This window comes from Eucalyptus grandis, chromosome 7 (assembly GCF_016545825.1).
Source record: "Eucalyptus grandis isolate ANBG69807.140 chromosome 7, ASM1654582v1, whole genome shotgun sequence".
NCBI classification, from domain to species: Eukaryota; Viridiplantae; Streptophyta; class Magnoliopsida; order Myrtales; family Myrtaceae; genus Eucalyptus; species Eucalyptus grandis.
In genome coordinates this window covers 42445841-42460538 of record NC_052618.1, presented here as the reverse complement: position 1 = coordinate 42460538, position 14698 = coordinate 42445841, and the positions used below count along the sequence as shown (strand labels likewise).

The window sequence follows — 14698 nt, the reverse complement described above, 5'->3', positions numbered from 1 at the left end:
ATTCCTTCTTCCTATTGTATAATCAAAACATACCTTAAAATATGGAAAATATCTTTGATTATTTTTTATCTTCTCTAGAACATCCCTCAATTGCCAATTAGCTAGTTGAATCAAATCTTTTCCCATTTCACATACTTATGGTTTCCATTCTAAGCAGGTACTAAGCTAAAGTACCTGTTTATGGTTTTCCTAGAATGCTGAAAGCGCTCTTGTGTTAACATATTACCTATATCATGTCCTAAAATATGAAAAAATATTTCTAGCATTTCTACAACATCAATATTCCTAGTTCCTTCAAGATCATAACATATTACTAAATCATGCATTAAATTATTAAATACAATCTTTTCTATTCTAAACATTTGATAACACCTTATCGGATTAGCATCTTCGTCCATTAACTCTTCTACCCATGCATTTCCTATATATGATGATGTTCTACAAGGTTTTTTGTTACTGTATATTGCCTAATAAGCGATTGCGGCTTGAGTAATTTTTACAAGTTGCCAATATTTTTCGTCCTCTTTTTCATGATTTCTCTTTCAAGAGAGTCGTCCGTATATGTTTAAAGTAACAAAACAATAAGAAAAATGATGGGTAATCATCCATCAATGAAACAATTATCATCCATAATATATATGCAAACTCCATCCAATCAAAAGAACACAAACTAAAAACACAAGTCTCAAAAACATAATTAAGAAGAGAGTTCACAAGTAGTGCAAATTAGGGGTGAGCATGGTTCCCGGGTAGAACCGGGAACCGGAGAACCAAACTGCAGGTTCCGGCGCGGTTCCCGGTTCTAGAGGGGCCAGTTCCGGTTCCCGGTTCCGGTTTTCAAGGAACCGGCGGTTCTCGGTTCCGCCCGGTTCTTATGGGAACCGGAACCGGAACCGGCCCCTTTAGAACCGGTTAGGGTTCCTTAAAATTTAAAGCCCCCAAATCAACAGTTCAGTTCTCCTCTCTCGTTCTCTGCCTTTGCCCCTTCCTCGACGCCGCTTACCCTCGATGCCACCACCGGATGTCGCTCGCCCTCGATGTCCCTGCCAAACGCCGCTCGTCCCGTCGCTGGATGCCAGTCGCCCCCCGCTCGCCCCGCCCTTTCCTCTCTCGACGCCATTAGCCCCCTCTCGCCCCACAGCTCAACCGTTGGACATCGATCGCCCTTGACGCTGCTACTAGACGCAGCTCGTTCCCCCGGTGGACGCCGTTCGCAGCTCGCCCAATTGCCCCTGACGCCGTTGGCCCAGTCGCCCCCGACGCCTCTCGCCGCTCGCCTTTCATGCCGGTAATCTCTGCCGCCCCCTCTCTCCGTCGTTTTGCGAAGTGTCGCAAAACTGAGCAAAGCCCTTTGCTGTCCTGCAGATTTCAGTTCTCCTTCAGTGTCATTTTTTTGCGTTGCCTGTGCATTTCGTTCAGAAGAGGAGAGTGTAAAGGTGGGTATGTTCAAGGGAGCATTTATAGCATTCAATCAGGTCAAAAAGTTTGGACAACGTAGAAATTGAAGGTGGGTATGAGACTCCGATGTCTACGTGCATTGCTGGTACGCCAAGAAGCGTATATGAACAAGCTGAAATTATCCCCCCCTCCTCTGTATCTTTCTCAGTCGTGTAGATTCAAAGCTAATTATTATGATGATTTCCAGGTACACCAAGTTTGGGGGAGCGGTTCCTTATAGGCCAGCAAAGGATTTGGCATTCTCCTTCGCGAGGTTCATTCAGAACAGCGGTTCATTCATCAATTACTATATGATAATCTTGACTTCCGTAGCATTTGTGGCTCTGTAACAATCACTTGATTTTGCCTTTCCATTATGCTGCAAATTATAATCATTAGTTAACCTTTTTTTTTGTCTCCTTTTAAATGATTGCATACTTGTTCTTTATATGGGTCTTGTTCGTGGTCCTTTCATTGCCACCAGCTATGACTACGATGCTCCTCTTGATGAATATGGTATGTGACTTGGAATAGATTGTTAGTATCCTGGCGTGGGCAAGGCTAACTTTGCTCTTGTGCCTCAATTTGTTTCACTTTGAGCATTTGATGGATCTAACAACTTTAAGACTGGAGTAATTGGTAACACCGTCAGAAGTTTAACCGAGTGAAGGCAAATCTACATCTTGTTGCTTAAACATTAAACCTTTCAAAACTAAGTCTAGAAGTAATTCATGACATCCTATCATGGCGATTACTAAGTCATCTTCCTTACATCAGAATTTGCGTAAATGTTGCAGGTTTACTGACGGAACCAAAGTGGAGTCACTTGAGAGATTTGCACAAAGCCATTAAGCAAAGTGAATGGGCTCTGGTTTCGCTAATCTGCGGTGCAGTCACTTGGAAGTAATCAAGAGGTTTGGTTTCTCAAGCCCCCTTAAAATGAATATGCATGAAAACACTCTCACAGCCTTGTGGGTTGTTAATTAAACTTTTACCTGTCAAATTCTATTTTTCTTAGGCTCACGTGTTCAAAGCTGGAAGCGGATGCGCGGCCTCCTAGCAAACTATGGCACGAAGTATTCTGTCAGAGTCAATTTTGGAAACGGGCAATATGACTTGCTGCCTCGGTCCATCAGCATTCTTCCAGACTGCGAAACTGCTATTTACAACACTACAAGGGTAAGGCACAGACCATTTGGTGTCTCTTTGTGGAAGCTTTTTAATAAGTTTTGTCACAAATTTCCAAAGTAAGCAAATGATGAGTTGGTTGATTTTAGAGGATGCCTTGATATTATTCCACAGAAATGCTCGAACTGAGATTAGTGTTTTTGAATGTCAAATTTTTGTTAGTGCTTTTTCTAGACCTTGTTGTTTTGCCATCAACGATGCTGTTGCTGTTTGGACTTTGATGATGAGCAGCCCGCATGTCGACGAGCTGCCATGGAAAAAAGTTGCACGTGTCGCTGTTCAATTTTATTTGTTTTGTATTCTCTCTCATAAATGACAAACTTGTTTATTATTGTTGCGTTCATTTTCGTTTTGTTTAACTAAAAATAAAAAAAAAAAAAAAGAAAAGAAAAAGAACCTGTTGGACCTTGGAACCTGTGATAGGGTAGGTTCCAGGTTCCACAAAATGAGGAACCTGTACCCGAGGGTAGGTTCCAGGTTCCAGGAGGAACCTGGAACTGCTCACCCCTAGTACAAATCACCAATCCAAAATAAGTTTCACATTACAACATAGATTAATATGAAAAGCTCAAACAAGTAAATAGCATCCTAGTGACGACTATTATGCTCCTTCAACTTATACTTCAGCCACTCGACTTTCTCTTCATTTTCATCCAAGTTCATAAAAATTTGCCTATTGTCTTTTTTCTCAAAAAGATGAGAGAGTGCAAAGAAGAACAACTTTATGTCTTCCTTAATCTCAGGAATGGCTTTCAATGTTTGCATAATCTCTTTGTAAGGGTCTAATTCCCTTGCAATCGATGTTGCATTGTTCCTACTTTCAACTACTGAACAAAGTCTGTCGATTTGCGATGCTAACTTAGCAGGTCCGGTCAAATTTCTCTCTCTTTTTCCTTGAGCTTCCTTCGTGGAACTTTGTACCATTCTTTTATGATTCTTACTTTGACTTGGTTGGGCATTCATTTCACCTACATCACACTCTAAAGTATCATCAATAGATCCTGCACAATCACCAATATCAGCTTATGTGGCCTCAAGATTCTCAGTATTGCATAAACCTTGTGTAGGATTCTAAGTAACACTTCTAGTGGCAACCGTACCCTAGAACATTCTGTCCAACAAAACTTCCATATCCGGATGTATGCCTTTCGTTGAAAGACTTTAAGCTTAGGATTGGCCTGTTATAATAAGATATTTTCATGAGTTATATCACAAAAGATGAACTTATAAAAAAATGTGGCAAAAAAATAATAAACACCTAAATCTTTCTCTCCCACCATTCATCACTTGCATTAATGGTTTTCTTCCTTGAATCCCATCCTAGTCCTGTTTCCTTTTGAATCAATTGCTTCCATCTTTTCCATTCTTCATTTAGATTATCCCACTTACTCTTCATTTGATTTTTATTGTATTTTTTGCCCCTCAACTCTTCAAACTTGATAATTATAGCTGTCCATCCATATCTTTTGTTGCTCACAAGACGATTACCTTTTTCAATTTATTCAATGCACAATCGACAAAACGTTTCTACATCTTCCGGGCTCCAATAAGCCTTTTATTTTGATGAACTCGCCATTTTCCAATAGAATAAATGCAAACACATTTGAAAAATGAAAACAAATGAGATTAACTATGGCCTAATTCCCTATAGATGAATGAACACATGTATAGATAGAACTATGCATAGCACAAAGGTTGAGTTCAGGACGTTCATCCTCCATTTTTAGCTAATTTCCTCTTTTAGATGGAAAGGATCCTTACAACTACGGATGCATTTAGTCTCCTATAAGATTTTGCAAATTCACAATCTATTGAGCACATACCTAAAAACCATATGGGTGATAGGAAAAACATTGTGAACGAGGAGCTGAATCAAGGTTGTTAATTGCATTAAACAAAAAAGAGGCGAAAAAGCTTCACGACGAGGGATAGACAACACAGATACCAAACTGAGACGTTAACAGGAGAATTCTGATTACGATATCTAGTACTAAGCATGCCTAGCTCTATCACTGCAGCAATCTCAATGATCTCAAACACAAGTGTTCCATAAGATTCAGACTTTACAAGCAGAAACAAAGACTCCCTCAGACTATCCGAACCAACGACACATCAGTCGAACCCAAACAACCCAAGAAAATGAACCCAGAGAGCAATTCTACAACTAAAGAAACTCTATGCTACAATCTCACACCAATTGCTAGACATCATCATATCATTGAACAAGATGGAGCTGCTTTTTAGATGATCATAACCCAACCAGGTCCGAGTCACTTTGAGGACCCATCTCTCACCTCAGCTTTCATTTCGCCTCTTCTTTTCTAATATCCCAAGTTCTTACAGCTGCACACCACTTTTAAATCTCCAAAATTCCTCATCTTTACCAAACCATCCTTATTTCGCATCCAAAACCAAGCAAGCTAAATGGACAATTATGCAAATAGAAAGATCACTGGCTCTCCATTCTCTAACTAGCTTAGATGATCGTCACTAAGAAATCAGCAACGCCAATAAAGACATTGAATGACACTTTCTCTTTTTATTCAGTTCACTATCAATAAAGCAAAGTAGAGGAAGGGCAATCTCAAACCGAAGGACTAGCTGCATACGAATCCCACAATCATCAATTTCACATGCCGATTAAAGCCATCTAGATACGCGTAATACTAAGTCAACTTAACACTCGATCTATCAATTACTTACGCAGGAAAACAAATAAACCAAAGACTTGATGTAACAATAATAGAGAGGGAACAAATGTACCGGTGAACATGCCGAGCTTGAAATTGGCGTGAGAGCGCTCTGCAAAGAGCTCGGCGCTGTTGTTAGGGCTAATCGAGATAGCTTGAGTGAAGAGCTATATAGCAAGCTTGTAGTCTCCGACCACAATCATTGCTTTGAGCGCTCGAGTCTCCAGATCCGCATAACGGAAGAATTTGAGGACATATAACCGTAAAATTGTAGCTAGAGGAGAGAGAAGACGGGCAACTCGAAGGTAGCTAGAGGAGAGAGAAGACGGGCAACTTGGAAGCTGAAGACTTGAAGTGAAAGCAAAAGTGAAGCCACAATCTCAAAGCAAGCCAACCCTAGCAAGTCCTCGCACACGTTTCAGTGAAACCCACTAGCACTTCGACCTCTCCCCCACACACCTAGTTTTAAAAATAAAAATAAAAATCAGAGTAGCCCAAACCCAAAAACCTTCCTTAGTTTTCTCTGCATTTTCCCACAACACCCAAATAGAGAGCTTGCAAGCGAGCTAAAAAACACATCCAAGAAAGAAACCCAAATTGATGAACACATGAACAAGGAAAAGGGAACATGCTCGGGCACTACAAGATGAAAATTCCCAACTCACCTAAACACCGGACCTCCTGAAGTTTAGCTTCGAAGTATGTCGGGAAGAACAAAGATGGCTTTACCAGAACCCGGCCTACTTCGACTTCTCTCTCTTTGTGTGATCAAGGAACCACAAACACTTTCTAATTGTATGGTGTGAAGACAGAAGATGACCAAGCGGTGACCAAATAGCCAAGCAAAAGAGCAACAATGACAAAGGCGCAGCGAAACCAGAGGTGTATTCCACAGGAGCGTGAGAAGATGGCTTTCGGGTTGTATGGGGGAGCTCAGTTTGATGGCGATTCTTGGTGCGTGCTTGTGGATTTGAGAGAGAAGAAGAAGACAAGAACTTGCAGGTGGGTCAGGCTCGTGGATTTGAGAGAGAAGAAGAAAAGATGATAACTTGCGGGTGGGTAAGGAAAGGAAGATGAAAGCGTGTGCAGATCTAGGGTTTTCAGAAGGGTTAAACTTGGAATTTCGTTAAGTTATGAGGGCAACAATGGCAAACAAACAAAAATGCATTAATCCCCAGCCAGCTTACCGAGAAAGTTGAAATGCCCAAGCCAGGGTCATCCCTTTCTTGGGCTTTAAGCCTTCAAAAGGCAAACTTTAAGCTAAGGATCTTTATAAATTTTTTTGCCAAACGCTCATTTTTAGCCCAAAGGGCTTTAGAAGCCTAAAGTAGCTTGGAAAAGTCGAATCCAAACACAGCCAATATTGTTATGGCCTTTATATAGATGAACGTACTTGAATAGTCATTTTGAATGTAAGTTTTATTGGCTGTATTTAATTTAATTTATGCAGCAAACTTTTGCTGACAATTTATTGTCTTTTTATAACCTGAGAGAAGTTCAAATGTTCTTATTTCTCAAGGCCCAACTCAAGAATCAACTACTGTGCCGACAAAGAAGAAACATTAGCTACGCCAATAAGAAATAAGAGTAAGAACCCAATTGCAGGTCCATCTAAATCAATTCAGTCTAGGATAGTTGCAGCTCCTTCTGAATCAATTCAACCTGGGGACATTTGCAGCTCCATCTGAGTCAATGCATACTAAGAAGGTTGAAGAAGAAGTTACACATCCAATTAGAAAGAGTGCAATGATTATGAATAAAGTGAAATGCCAATCAAAAGGAACACGAACATGGGACGTGATAAGATTTGTGGAGCTTAGGAATAAGTTTTGTAACGTTTATAATAACTTACTATGGATGATTATCTTTTTTTTTTTTTTTTTTTAGTTTGTCATTGACTTTTTGAGACTTAATTTCAATATTAATGGAATGATCTTGCTGCTTGCTTTTCGTAAGATATGGGTTCTGTTTTTACTTGTTGCTGTTGGTGTTGGGTTTATGGTGGTAGCTGGAGTACTAGTGTGGTTGGTGGTGGTAGATGGTGATGCTTGGTGGTAGTGAATTTGTTGTGGGGGTTTAGTTGATGGCTCGTGCTACATCTGGTTCAAAGTGCAATGGCTGCTGGGTAGTGGTTGGGTGTTGTTGTGGTGGATGTGTGGTTGGTGTTGGCGGCGGCTGGTGATGCTTGGTGATTGTGGGTTTGCAGTGGGGGTTGGGAGCTTATGCTACACCTGGTGCAAGTGTGTAGTGTGTACATCTCACACGAGGTGTATTGATGCAAGCTAGTGCAAGGCTCAACTTATACCAGTATTTTGTGCAACAACACCACCAGCATAGTGGTGACTGGAGTGCCTAGTGTGGCTAGTTGTGACATCCCGATTTTTCTCAATTTTATTTTCAGTCAATTGAGTCGGATGATTCATTTGTGCATGTAGTTCGTCTCTCAGAGTTGGCTACTCACAAGGGAACTAATCTATTGAGTAAAGCAATTAAGGAATTTTACCGCGTTAGACTTGGGAACTGATCACCTCGGGTCGGATGCAAAAAAATTTCCCTAAAAGCTACTCAGTGGATTAGGCGCGCCGAAATCGCACCAGATTGAATTTAACCGTGAAAATTGGGATTGAATTTAGAAATTGAAAGCCCGGTTATGTCACATACCTTATTAGGATCATGGGATAATTTGGTGGACTTTAATTGGACTCAATTAGAAGAGAATTGAATGAAAATTTGAAGAAATTGGATGTACAAGAATTGAACCCCGGCGGAAAATGAAAGTGCAACCATTGAAGAAGTTATGGAGGAGTTAAGTTAGTGGATGATGACATCATGGGATGATGTCATGGTGGGTGGCCAAAGTGAGGGAGATCTTGACAAGTGGAGGGCCAAGATTTGCCCCCACACCCATCAACATCATCTTCTTCATTTGAACTTAGAGGAGAGAGAGAGGGGAGACCGTTCGGACAAAGCCAGCCCGACGCCGCCCCCTTCGCCGCTCGGTTGCTTGCTCACTGTCCGCCCGTTCGCTATTCGTCGCCGTCGTGCAATGCCGCCGTTGCCGTCCCGCACGAAGCCCCGCGCGTGTGCGCCTCGCCCCTCCGCTCCGCTCCGTTTCTCTTCGCCCGCGCTAGTCGCCACAGCCATCATCCCAAGCTGCCATCAGTCGCCATAGACCCCGCCAAGCCATCGTGAGCCACCGCCTAGCTGCAGCCGCCCCTCTCCTTCGCCCCTACCGCCTCTAGTTGTCGCCGTTCTCCCTTCTCCGGCCTCGTCGTGCAGCAAGAAGAAGTGGGTCTCACAGTCCGGTTAAGGCCCGTTTTGGCCGTCTTCCCGGCCCTAGAAGCTAGGCTTGCCTTTGGAAAAGTTGATTCGGGCGTCACCCTCATCATTTTGGTCTAAGCGGCAAGTTAATCAAGTGAGTTTACCTCACTAAACCTTTATTAGAGTGTTAATGATGCCCTAAGTGTTTAGTTTAAATTAAGTAAGTTTAGGTGGGTAGATTAGTGTATTTAATTATAAATTGGATTAAGAGGTTGGTTTATGTTAAAGTGTATTTAATTAAAGGTTAAAAGAAGTTATTTAAAGTTAAGCCTTGATGGGACATAATAGGATTTTAGTTTTGAATTATTTAATTACTTCGAAATTCTGGAAAATATAATATTATATTATAATCCGAAATTATTAAAATATTATTAAAAAAGCGCAAAAATTATTTTTGACCCCGGTTGCTCAGAATTTTGTGCCGATCGCTGCTGTGCATTTAGAATTTGAAATTGATGATTGGTTGTGGCAAATTGAGTGTGATTGCGATAAATAGGGATTCTTTAAAAAATCCTAAGTGTGGAAATTGATGGGAAATTGGCCGTGATTGACCACCTATTAGAGGTCATGCCTAGTGAGATCGTGATTAACCACCTATTAAAGATTGTGCTCAATGGGGCTGTGATGGACCACCTATGAGAGGTCGTGCCCAATAGGGCCGTGATTGACCATCTATTAGAGGTTGTGCCCATCAAGCCGAGATCTACCACCTAATTAAAGATCGTACCAAGTGAGGCCGTGATTGCTACTGGTTATTAAAACTTCCTATAGGGTCATGATTGGAAGCGGTAATTGATTTGCTAGAATGACATGTAATCGGCCAAGTTGATTGATCGCTAAGATGATCCAAGTGATTGAATTGTTCTGATAATGTGATTGTGCCTCAATTGTTTGGTTATCAGAATTGCACATGGTTGAATTATATAAACTGTGCTAACCTGCAGATAAAGGCTAAGGCGAGATAAGTCTTATTGATGTCATGGCTAGGCCACTCTGGGGTGTATTTACTTTCTAATAGGGGTTTATGAGGGGTGAACTTGCTGAGACAAAGTCTCATCCCGGTTTGGGGAAATATTACAAGGCCGTAGATGGCGGCACCCTTGGAGAAGAGTGGCATGCCGACGGAGATTCACCAGACGACGCAAAGTGCTCTTGACCCTGGAAGTCCTTGGGTCTATCAGTTGGTTAGGTCCATTGTCTAGGTCCAAGTGATCGTTGATGTCAGAGTACCTTATATGTTTAGGGCTTAGTTTAGTTCTGGGGCTGATGGCGTTAGGGTTGGCCCACTGGATAGCATGGACATTTCGTTGACCGTAATGGACGCCCTTTTAGGTGAAGGCGTGGCGGATCTTCCTGACGGTGGAGTGATCAACGCATCACCTCTGGTCTCTTGGGTGTCAGAACCTGAGGATGTGGGATCGACGAACGGGTCCAACTAGTAGTCATAGGACCGTTCTCTTTATTTTGTGGACCGATCACTAGTGTGCAGACTGACCCTTTTTGATGCACATAGTTTCTAACCCATTTTGGTTGTATGTAAACCCTGATTGACTATATGAAAGTATGTTGGTTTGTAATTGAATTGTTTTCTTCCTGCTGTCCTATCCCGTAATTTATTTGTTAGGGGTTTCGTAATTCGTTCCGCATGCACATAATAAAATAAATGGGGTCAACGGCACTACCTAGGAATGTCACATTTATACGACCATGGCGGGTTGTTTCACGTGTCTCGGGGCTCGGGGTGTGACACTAGTAGTGATGGCTAGTGGCCGGTGGTGGTGGCTGGCACAATTTTCAGAGAAAACCTACAAAAATTGACACTTAACTTATCACGTTCTAAAAAACTTGGCACTTAAGTGTTCACTTTTAATTATGAGTGAAACTTAAATTATTACTTTAATAATAACTTGACATTTAAGTGATTTACTTTTTCATCGCGACTAGCACTTAAGTGATTACTAAATACAACTTATGACATAGAACATAAGATTAACATGAGAGAGTGTGGGGGGTGGGTAATCACTGCGTGTTTGTCTTGTGTATATGCTGGTTTGCAGCAAAACAAAGAAGATGGTGGTAGTTTAACTTATGGCAACTCTATTCAATTTCAATGTTTGCTGCTGTGGCATTGCGGGGGTCTCATTCTCATGTGGGATGATCAAGTTCATGTGGAAATTCTGGCCAGCTATGAGAACCTAATTGATATTAAGTGCAAAATTCACAATGAGGTGATATGATGAGAATCTCCCTTTTACATGCACCTACTTCTTTCGGGAGAGATTAAATCTATGGAAACTGCTTAGCTCAATTAATTCATCCAACAACCTCCCTTGGCTATGTATGGGCGATTTTAATGAAGTTCTATACCTTTGGGAAAAAGCGGGCAAGCGTGAAGCAGATAGACATAGAATGGTCTCTTCGAGACTTCCTAGACTCATGTTCTCTAATGGATTTGGACAGTAAAGGATGCAAATTTACATGGACTAATAATCGAGAAGGAGCTGACCTAGTCAAGAAGAGGCTAGATAGAGCATTGTGTAACTGGCCATGGAGAATACAATTCCCGAGCGCAGAGGTATATGCCCTACCAGCAATCGGGTCGCAGAGACCCCCTTACTCCTTTCGGCGACAGATGTTTATATTTAGTTCAAGTAAAAAAGCCACCGCAACACATTAACCTAATACACATCCATCATTACTAGTTTATATTCAAGAACAAGCAAAAACACAATATAAGCAGCATTTAATTCACTCATTCCCTTTTCTTAACCTCCCCCACAAACACAAGAGATAACTCACAATACATATGACAACACAAACAACAACAAAGACACAACGATATTGTGGAATAACACAAATTTCTTCTCATCTTCTAAAAAGAAAAAAACCTATATTTAATCCAAAACAATTATATTTGTCCACTCATTTTTAACTATGGCAGTCGGACAAATTTTTTCTCATCTTCAAGTGCTTTATATTTCATCATAAAGTAAGATAGACAACAAAATAATACCATAGTAAACGCTTGGTAACACTTTCATTCAATTTTTATCCTTGAAACTTCATTTTTGAAAATTTTAGCCGAAGACGCTTGAACTTGCATTGAGTCAATATCATCCAAATCGTTCACAAACATAGATAGAGATTGATGTCGTTTATCAAGTAAATTCAATATTACCTTTATGATTCGGTGAAAGAATTTTGCATTGAGCCATTTAAAATATTTGCACTTCGACCCTTCTTTATATTGAACGAATCTATAAAATCTTCTACAAGGATTCATTCGAGTCTGCGATGTTCTTCTTAGACTCAGTAATGCACAAAAATAGAAACTCTGGCCTTCTCATTCACTTCGATGAGAGGAATTTGAGGCACTACTGAGAGTCCTACTCTCCATTTCCAATATTCAACAATAGAATTTTGGGCAAATCAAAATTAGGGTTCGAGCATTTCAATAGGGATTTTGGCCGATTTAGGGTTTTGGATTTATGGCAATTTGGAAGACAACGTCATTTTGGCAAATTCAGGGCTCTTTTTTTTTTTTTTTTTTTTCAATTACGGAAACAACGTCATTTTGGGTGAGTTAGAGCTGAGTCAGCTCTCCGGTGAGCCACGTAAGAGAGCAAAAATAATAAAAAATTATCATGTCGGATTTCCAACAAGGTTTGCCAAAAGTAGCACTTAAGTGCCACTTTCCTAACTTTTGGCATTTGAGCTGTACTTCTTCAAACTTTTATATTATGACAATAAGAAAATCCATATTCATCTTTATCCAAGCATATAAGATATTTTTGTCTATATTCATTTTATGATGTCTTAAATAATAATCAAACATAGAGATGATAAAATTTGTTATGTTCCGACTTTTATCATTAGTTTATCTAATGTTACCTTTGAGAATTGGGTAACAGAGCACCTATCGATGTCAAATTGGGTACGGTGGCGATGGCCTTTTTTTTTTCCCTTTGCAAAATCAAAGTATAAATAAATTTCCAATTAAATCGCGCTAAATATGGAGAAAAACGAACACTTTTTTAAGTAATAGATTTTGGAGAAATGGAAAGGTCGCTCCGTAAGATCAAGTGAATTCCACGAGATAAAATCCTCCTTTCCGCTCTCTCTCTCTCTCTCTCTCTCTCTTTGTGATAGAGAGAGTTCCATCGAATCCAGACAGTCCACGCCGCGCAATGTCGTCCACACATCTCCGCCCCATCTCCGCCGCCCTCCCTCTCCTCCTCCTCCTCCTCCTCATCTCCGCCGTCGCATCCCCTCTCCTCTCCTCCGCCCAGGCCCCGGCGGCGACCCCGTGGCCGCCCCAGTTCCACGCGGCCCTGTTCATGAACAACTCGAAGGGGACGCTCCAGCTGGTGGACCTCTGGTACGACCTGCCCAACGGCCGGAACCTCAACGCCATCCGGGACCAGCTCTCCCCCTCCGTCCTCCACGACGTCGAGTGGGACAACGGCACCTCCTACTACTACACCCTCGGCGACGGCGGGAGTTGCCAGACGATGCACTTCCCGGTGGGGATCCTGCGGCCCGACTGGCTGGACGGGGCGAGCTACCTGGGCCGGAGCCGGGAGGACGGGTTCCTGTGCGACGGGTGGGCGAAGGTGGACTTCATCCGGTACTACGAGGACGTGGCCACCAAGAGGCCCGTCTTCTGGGCCTTCTTCAACGGTGAGGGCTCCCCATTCTTTCTGACTTGTATTTGTTTAATTGCTGTGTTTTTTTTCTTTAATTATTCGAGTGATAAGCGTGTTCGTTCTTCTCGCATTTCGTTCTAAAATGTGTTCGATTACAAAATCTGGGTTTGCCCTAATGATCATCTGGCAAGTGTGAAATAAGAGAGTGTCGTATTCTATGAGTTTGGTCTGATAAAATTGGACTAAAAGGGAATGATAGGAGGGAACTTGATTCTTTTGTAAAAAATGAATAATTTATAAAATAAATTTCTTAAACGTAATATTTTCTCATTTTTTATATTTGTGGATGAAAGGAATGGTATGGATTGCTAACCAGTTTGTTTGTTTTTTTTTTTTTTTTTGGTAAAAGGTAAGTAGGATTGCTGACCAGTTCATATGCACTCAAGTTCATTTTTTCATATTAATTAAGATTAATATTATGAAAACGTCAAATTGATATATCTTTGAAAAAGTTACTTTTCATTAATTTTCGTTAAATTGTATCATCAAATTGCTAAATTGATTGGTAAATGATAATTGACCTAGCTTGGAGTTTTGCTCTCCATTTGTCATAAGTGGATAGTAATTCAATTTAACGAAAACTGATGAATGATAAATTTATTATAAATGTATTAATTTTGAATTTTTTAATAAAAAAACTAGTTTGAGATAAATTTATTATAGGTATATCAATTTAAAATAAATTTATTACAGATTTACTAATTTGAAGTTTTTCATACTATTAATCATTTTCTTAATTTTGAAGAGTCAACTTATTAGACGTTGGTGCCAGGGTGTATTCATTTTGAGCACATCGGATGCCGGTGTCATCGCTAGCGGCAAATTTACGATAAAAGTTGTCTACTTCGTCGCCTCCATCTCATATAATTGTCGGTAGGACGATATTGACTACATAGTTAACTTGGGTTGCGGTGTGTTAATGTGTGAAGGGATGACAGCTCATGTGATGACATTTGAAGTGGGAGCTGTTCTGGAAGATGCAGGGTGGCAAGCCCCTGCCCATTGCTTCGGGAAGGAGGAAGGAGCGGATGGTCCTAAACTCGCCGCGGCTTCCGGCGTTTCTCATGGATATCCGATGGCCGGACTCGGAGCATTGGGACGTTCGATGAGTTTGTGAACACGAGCGAGCGAGCTCTTGGTCGTGTAATAAAAGTCATATTCCGCCGTGCCGAGAGAAAAAGATTGCGTTTCGATAAACGTTAGTCTGAACTGAACTAGTGTGGGCGTCATCAAACTATTGTCATATTGTTATGGTGAGCATTGGACCGTGATGCTCTAGACACTGATAATGAAAGGTTGCTACGGTATTGGAATGATCGCCGGATTGGTAGAGTGCTCCAATTGATCCCGATGTCC

At 41.1% G+C, this 14698-nt stretch overlaps 1 protein-coding gene across 1 annotated transcript; it reads left to right on the top strand.

The window, feature by feature from the left end:
• The first annotated feature begins 12748 nt into the window (after nucleotides 1-12748).
• On the top strand, nucleotides 12749-14683 carry LOC104453569 (uncharacterized protein At4g14100). Its single transcript, XM_010068171.3, has 2 exons — nucleotides 12749-13316; nucleotides 14272-14683. Exons 1-2 carry the CDS (start codon nucleotides 12824-12826, stop codon nucleotides 14457-14459), a joined length of 681 nt encoding a protein of 226 aa, XP_010066473.2. The 5' UTR covers nucleotides 12749-12823; the 3' UTR covers nucleotides 14460-14683.
• Nucleotides 14684-14698: the final 15 nt, after the last annotated feature.

Excerpts from the sequence above, each read along its gene's own strand:
- LOC104453569 (XM_010068171.3), top strand. The coding sequence starts at position 12,824 with ATGTCGTCCACACATCTCCGCCCCATCTCCGCCGCCCTCCCTCTCCTC. Across the intron at positions 13,317-14,271 it reads CTTCTGGGCCTTCTTCAACG|GGATGACAGCTCATGTGATG; the intron begins GTGAGGGCTCCC and ends TAATGTGTGAAG.